Here is a 7,854-nt window from a genome sequence, read left to right on the forward strand (position 1 = left end):
TTTATTTATTTTAATTCCACCGTCTAGTAACTTGTAGGTTACTAGACGCTTTATTTATTTTAATTCCACTATTTAGTAACTTGTAGGTTACTAGACGCTTTATTTATTTTAATTTTACCGTTTAGTAACTTGTAGGTTACTAAATACTTTATTTATTTTAATTCTACTGTCTAGTAACTTGTAAGTTACTAAATGCTTTATTTATTTTAATTTTACTATCTAGTAACTTATAAGTTACTAGACGCTTTATTTATTTTAATTTTACTATTTAGTAACTTGTAGGTTACTAAATGCTTTATTTATTTTAATTCTACTATTTAGTAACTTGTAGGTTACTAGATGCTTTATTTATTTTAATTCTACTATTTAGTAACTTGTAGGTTACTGTCTAAAACGCTTTAATTATTATTATTTACTATTTTTTTTTCCTAATTTCGTAGCTTGCTGTTTGAAATAGGTTTACTTTTCTAAAATTTATATTTTAAATTTTTAAATAACTTTTTTACGCAATAAAAACTACAAAAAAAAAACTACTGCTTTTTAAGTACTTTGTTTCTATCTTTTTTGCTAACTTGCTTAGCTTAAGCAGTTAGCTTTTCTAATTTAAGTAGCTAATACTACTTATATTAAGTAAGTAGTTTTTTTAGCCTAAGTAGGTACCTGGAACGCCCTAAAAATTTAGGTAGGTATTTTTCTACTTAGTTTAAAGGGTTAGAGCCTTAAACTTATAATACTCTCCCTTTTTTTTACTGCAGACTTTGCTGCTTCTTAATAAACAAAAAAAGTTATATATTTTATATTTAACTAAACTAGCAGTAAGCTTACGCTTAGTAGCTTGTAATAATAAAGCTACTTAACTACTTATACAACTTAGCTAAATAACTAAATTATCTGCAAAAAATTTAATCCTGTGCACTATATAATTGCAATACGCTAGCTAGTAGCCCTAATTTTAATAAAACTGCTAATACTAGCTTAGTAAAATTTTAAGCTAAAGGCTTATTTGTATTTAACTAGTGCAGGCAGAAATTACTCTATTTTAGTATAAATTCTAATTTAAAAGTATTTAGCTATAATTTAGTAAATAGTAGCTTTGCAGTAATGCCTAGTTAAATAGCTACAAAAACTAATTATTTAAAACCGCGGTTCTTTTTGTACTAAGCAGTATTATTATTAAAGCAAAATTATTAATAAAGTAAAACTAATTTATTTTACAATAGTTTAAACTTAGCTTATATTTTCTATTAGTAGGTAAATAATCCAACGCTTACTAAATTCTGCTTTAGTATAATAGAAAGAGCTAATATTAAAGGATTAAAAAGCAACGTTGCTATAAACGCTTAGCTGCTACAAGCTAGTTATTTCTATAGTAACTTTTTTAGCACTTCTAGCCTTAAATTTCAAGAAACTAAAGAATTAATAAGCTATACTTTTATAGTTTATATTTACACTAAAAATTAAAATTAAAAAAACTTTTGCCTTTTTGCTCTACTAGAAATTTCTATTTTTTATAAGTCCTTTTTAGGATACCTGCGTTATAGTTTAATAAATATACTACTTTAGCTAAACTCTTTACTTAATAATATTTTCAACCTAAATTAGCTTACAAAAAACTTTAATACTAAAAATTAAGTAGTAAAGCTTAGCTTTGCTTTATTAAATAAATAAAAAAACTATAAAAGTAGTAGTATTTTACTAGCGCTAAAGCTTCTACCTATTCTACACTTCCTATGTTTTTTTATAATGTTAAACTAGAGTTAAGCTTAATAAGGTTTTTTTTTTCTGCTAATTTAGCTAAGCCCGTTCCCTTAGCTGTAGTTTTGCTAGATAGTAAATAGAAATAGTAGGAATTTTGTTAATCTATTTATGCGCGTTACTAATTAAATAACAAGGCATTTAACTACTTTAAAAAAGTTATAGTTATTTCTACTATTTACCCGCGCTTAGTTAAATCTCTTTACTTTAATATTTAAAGTACTAGGCAAAAATTATATTATATTAATACTACTTTCTAGCTATTATAATGCTATATTTTAATTAGACAGTTAGATTTCCCTTATTTGTACTAGTTCTAAGTTAATTATTAAATATATACTAAATAGCTAAAGCCTACTAAAAGTGCTTATACCCTAGTGCTAAAAGGTGCTTACTTTGCAGCTAGTGCCTTTTTGCGCTAGAAGTTTCTCCCTAAAGCTTAATATGCTTAACTTTTAGAGCTAATCCTTTTTTTAAAGTTATAAATTTATTTTGCTAATTTCTTTTATTTATATTATTTTATTAACTAGAAGCTTTTTACTTTAAAAATCTGCTGCAGTTATAAGTACAACCTAGCATAAAAACTATTTTTTTAAGTAAATTTTTAAAACTTATTAGGAGCGCACTAAATACTGCAAAAGTGCAGTACTTTTTTAGCTATTAAACTCTAGCTCTAAACAAACCAATTTTAGGGTAACAAACTATTAAAAAAAAAAGAAAACTTTTTTTAGAGCTTTTGCTAAAGTTTCTGCTTTTAGTTGCATTATTGCAGAAAATTTATATCTAAGTACTAGAATATTAACTAGCTTCCTTTTTAAGGGCGCAGCGCAAGCGCCAACATTAAAACAGAATTACTTTATTTTTTAAAATTAACTAACCTGTGTTTAACTACTGTTTATATAGAACTTTTCTTTACTTTAGTTTTTAAAATTTTTATTTAAGTATTTGCTACTACTACTAAAATCTGCACTAAAAGCTATTTAACTTAGAGTTACTTCTAAAGCTTTATTACAAGCTTTTACGCCTGCCTACTTGCTAGGGCTTAAATTTTGCCCTAGCAGCAGAGTATAAGTAATACGCTTAAGCGCTATTTATTTTTAGAACTAGTTTATTTAGTAAGTAAGTTATTATATACTTTTTAGCAAATTCTAATTTCTATAGCTACTGTCCTGCTGTCTAGATAAACTAATACTTTTTATAGTATTTAATAAGTGTATATTCTAGTACTTTAACCCTGCATTTAGTTTATCCTGCATTACTAGTTCTACTTACTAAAAATAGCCTACTAGTAATAGTATATTTAAGTATTTATATTTAATTAAGTAATAAAAACTTTTTACATATTTAAAGTTTAAAAATAAGTAAAAGTTGTTTTAACTTTTAGGCTTCTAATTATTCGCTTTACTTTATAAAACTAAATATATTACTACTATCCTAAAAGAAATTTTAATAGGAACTAGCTACTAAATAGTTTAATTAATTTTTCGCCCCTATGCCCAAATTTAATAATTAATTTGCATATTAGAACTACTGCAAGCTTTTACTAGAGTTTCTTCTAGCTTTACCCTATTTAAGCATAGTTTACTATTTTTTAAGTTTTAATAGCTATACTCTTACTTAAATCTATTTAAAAATATTAGGATTAGTTAATAGTGCACCCTAAAAGAAATCTTATTTCTATTTACTTTTATTACGCGTTTAAGCTTAATACCTAAATACTTGCATAAATATTAAACTCTTTAGTCTGTATTTTAAAACAGGCTGCTTATAGCTATTATACTAGCATTCTAGTAAATGCGCGGACTTTAGTTTAGGCTAGTTATATATTACTTTTTTTATAAAGCTTCTCTAAAAAAAAGTATATAATAGAAGCCTTTATCTAACTGCCTAAACTAATACTAGCCTGCCTGCAGAAAAGTATACTAAGTAAAAGCCTAAATAAGCAATTATAGGCAAGTTTAGCTATAAGCGCTTTTTTTTTAACAATTTTATATACTATTTAATTCTCTTTTTAAAGTGCTTTTTATTTTTTAATTACTCTACTTGTGCGCTATTAGTCTCTAGCTAGTATTTAATTTTAAAAAAAATTTACCTCTTATTTAAAGCTGCATTTCTAAATAACTTAATTTATTAAAAAAGTTTTATATAGCAAAAGTTAGCAACTATATACGAGATTCTTACCCTTTATAATATTCTATTCTAAAAAACTTAAACTGCTACTAATACTAAAGTGCTTTCTGCAAATTATAATTTAAACTCTAAAAAAACTAGATTTTAAATTTAAGCTAATGCCGCTTTACTCGCTGTTACTAGAGCAATTCCTATTAATTTCTTTTCCTCTACTTATTAATATACTTAAGTTTAGTAGGTATTCTTACCTAATTTAAAGTTAAAAGCAAAAGTATAAGCTTTATAAATGCAAGTATTTAAGCTAAAAAACGCAAAATATACTGCGCTTTAAAGTAAGTATACTAGCTACTAATTACTTTAAAGCAAGTCCTGCGCATAAAATAGAAATAAATACTTAATACTAAGTAAAGCTTAAAAATACAAATAACGCTTAAATAAGCATGCTCTATAAAATACTAAGAGGCGCAATGTGCGTTTAAAAATTCAATAATTTACTAAATTCTGCAATTTACACTACTTTTCGCATTTTGCTGCATTCTTCATTAATACTAGAACTAAAAAATCCATTATTAAAAGTTGTAATTATTATGTATTTTCTAATGCTAATTGCAATTACAAAAAGTTTTTATAGTATTTTATTAGCAGGCAGAGCCTGCTAAGGAAATAAATAGTATGCAAAAAATAAGAATTTAGACAAAAACTAAAGTTTCCCTAAAAATTAGTAATAATCCTTCTGCAGGTTTACTTATAGAAACTTTATTATAACTTTTACTTTCTTTAAATAACTAAATTTAATAAACTTTTTAATTTAAAATAATTATTACTAACTTCTCTAAGCCAGTCTAAAGGCCTCACTAAGCTATTTAATTAGTAGTAGTAATAGGCGGTGTGTACAAAGAGCAGAGATATAATTAATATATACTAATAATATACGCTTACTAAGCATTTTTTATTAAAAAGCAATAATTGCAATACTCTATTTTTAGTACAATAGAGTTTAACAAAATTACCCAAACTTTTTAGCTAAAATAAAAAACTTATTAGCTCTATTAGTATAGCGCGCGTATAGCCTAAAATATTTAAAAGTATTATAAACTTATTATTGCTTTAAACTTCTATTAGCTTAAACTAATAGTTTTTCTAAAAAGCTAGCAACTAGCTAAAGCTAGCCTAGCTATTTAGTAAGTTAAAATTTTGTTTATTATTGCAATTAAGCAAATAAATTACTTTACTAACTAAAAACGGCCATGCACTACTACCTAAAAAATTAAAAAAAAAGCTCTTAATCTATTAATTTTTATTTTATCTAAACTTAATAAGTTTCCTTATATTAAGTTAAATTAAGCCGCAGGCTCTATACCTAGTAGTGCTTTTTTATTAATTTTTTTAAGTTTTAGCCTTGCGACTATACTCCCCCTAAAACTTAAAAATTTTAATTTTTTATAAAGTACTAAGCGAGTTAAAAAAAAGAATATTGCCTAATCTCTAATTAGTATAGTTTATAGTTAAGACTATAATAGTATCTAATTATCTTTAATCCCCTAATTTTTATTTACTAATTAATAAAAATATCCTTAGTAAATACTTTTGCAGTAGTTAGTTTTTAATAAATCCAAAAATTTTACTTCTAATAATTAAATACTAATGCCCCCAACTGTCCCTATTAATTATTATAGTAGTCCTAGAAACTAATAAAATAAAACTACATATTTTATTTTATTATTTTATACTAATATATTTAAGCAAAGGCTTGCTTTAAATACTCTAATTTTTTTAAAGTAAAAGTTTTAGTCTCTAATACACTTAGTAAAAAGTATAAAGTTTTCTAAAAAAAAGGCCTAGCTAAACAAGTACACACAGTAAAGCAAACCTACTAGCTAAATTTAAGTTTTAATTACAAGCTTTTTAACTGCAACAATTTTAATATATACTATTAAAGCTAGAATTACCGCAGCTACTAGCACTAGACTTACCCTCTAATTATTTCTTATTAAAAAGTTTAAATTATACTTATTCTAATTACAAGACCTAAAAAAGCCTTGTATTAGTATTTATTATTACTACTTTTTTATATTAGGATTAGGTAATTTGCGCGCCTACTACTTTTTTTAGATATAATAGCTATTTCTTAGGCTTTCTTTTTAGAATTAAATTCTAATTCCCTGTTACTTATTAAAACTATAGTAAGCTAATACTTTACTATTAAAAGTTAATAGGGCAGAAATTTAAATAAACTGTTGCCGGCGCAAAGCTATGCAATCTATAAAGTTATTATAAATTACTAAAAAACTCTAAAGGGTATTAGTTTTTTATTTAATAAATATACCCCTTCTAAAATTGGGGTTTTTAGCATATATTAGCTCTAGAATTACTATAATTATCTAAGTAGTAAAGTACTATTAAATAAAGAATAACTAATTTAATAAGCTATTTACAATTTTACAGTATAATTGCTTATACTTAAATATATATAGCTTAATTTTTAAAATAAGTATATAACTACTAGCAGAATTAACTAGGTAATAATTTTATACCTAGGCGCACAAGGCACACAGGTACAAACCCCCTAGAAAAAGTAAAAAGTACTAAACAAGTAGCTATATAAAGCAGCGCTAGCTATTTACTACAAAAGTATATAGAGTACTAATGCTATAAGCAACTAATTTAGTTGCTTTTACTAAGTTCCCTAAAGTGCAGTCTAAAATAGGGCATTACTAGTATTACTGCTAAAAAAAACCCGCACTATACGCACTTTAAAAAAAAAAAATTTACAATTACTTTATTACGTATACAAGCGCAAATATTTAGTAAAAGTATTTTTAGAAATTTAATAAATAGTTAGCAAAGCTAGCTATTTACAAACCCCAAATAGTGCTTATTTATAAAAATAAACAGGACTTTAGATATTAACTGCAAGAATAGGTGCAGCGCTAAGGCGTTACTTTGTAATATAAGCTTTAGCTAACCTAATTAAGCAGAAAATAGCTACCTAGCCCCTAATATTGTACTAACTAGAGTAAATATTACTAGTTAATATTTAGGAAATAGAGTATACAAATACAGAACTATAAATATACAAACTACTTACTAATAATGCTTAGGCTATTACTAAAAAGCAGTAGAAAATAAATATAAGTAAAATAGTTTTTAGGCTACTTTTCTTATACTATATACTCTACTAATAGCTAGCTTTTAGGTATAAAGAGCCCCTAAAAGCCTCTTCTATATACAAAACTAATAAGTACTAGTACGCTTATTAATAAAGCACTTTGCAGCAAGCAAATTAACTTAATTAAAAGCTTATTATTGCTACTACAAAAAAGGAAAAATAGGTAAAAAAACTAGCATACTAGCTCTATCTTTAGGCAGAAGCCTATTTTATACTCTACTACTAACTATTATTTATGCTTTAACGCTTTTAAAGCTTACTACAAATAGTAGTAAATAAAATAATTATATTTTTAGAAACCTTAACTGCCTTCCTTATATAGTATATAGAGGTAATTAACTCTAGTTTTTGCATTGCAGAGTAAATGTAGCAGAAAATATATTAAAGCTTAAGTTTTTACTAGCAAAATTGCAAAAATATACGCAGCGCTATATAAACTATAAACCTATATTTATTAACTTATGCAATATAGTTGTTTTTGTTTTCTAGAAAATATTTTTAGTTATAAGGAGTATAAAGAAAGTAGGTATATAATAGTAGTAATAACTATAAGCTTAAATTAATATATAATAGCGTTCTAGTAGTAGTTCTAAATACTATTATTATATAATTATTAAGTTTAGCTAGAAAAGAGTAGAAATACAAATAATAATAATTTTATAAGTAATAAATATATATAAAGAAAAAAAAAAGAAAAAAAGTAAATAGGCCTTTACTAGTAAATGTAGTATATAATTAAAGTAGAATATTTATATAAAGTATTTAACTTAAATTTAGAAATAGCAAAGTATTAAAAATAA

At 24.7% G+C, this 7,854-nt stretch overlaps 1 protein-coding gene across 1 annotated transcript, besides 1 other annotated feature; it reads right to left on the bottom strand.

Annotated features, from left to right (window-relative positions):
• Positions 1-2,292: 2,292 nt before the first annotated feature.
• K460DRAFT_297708 (uncharacterized protein) lies at positions 2,293-2,532 on the bottom strand (the record flags this gene model as incomplete). Its single annotated transcript, XM_040929733.1, is given in 2 exon segments — positions 2,293-2,403; positions 2,422-2,532. Coding segments are annotated over 2 exon segments (222 nt in total), but the record flags the coding sequence as incomplete, so codon positions are not given.
• A 1,832-nt stretch (positions 2,533-4,364) lies between these two features.
• Positions 4,365-4,544: a sequence feature (Protein overlapping with rRNA (K460DRAFT_297649, KAF1839877.1) was converted to a misc_feature.).
• Positions 4,545-7,854: the final 3,310 nt, after the last annotated feature.

Source organism: Cucurbitaria berberidis, assembly GCF_010015615.1.
Source record: "Cucurbitaria berberidis CBS 394.84 unplaced genomic scaffold K460scaffold_9, whole genome shotgun sequence".
In the NCBI taxonomy this organism is placed as follows: domain Eukaryota; kingdom Fungi; phylum Ascomycota; class Dothideomycetes; order Pleosporales; family Cucurbitariaceae; genus Cucurbitaria; species Cucurbitaria berberidis.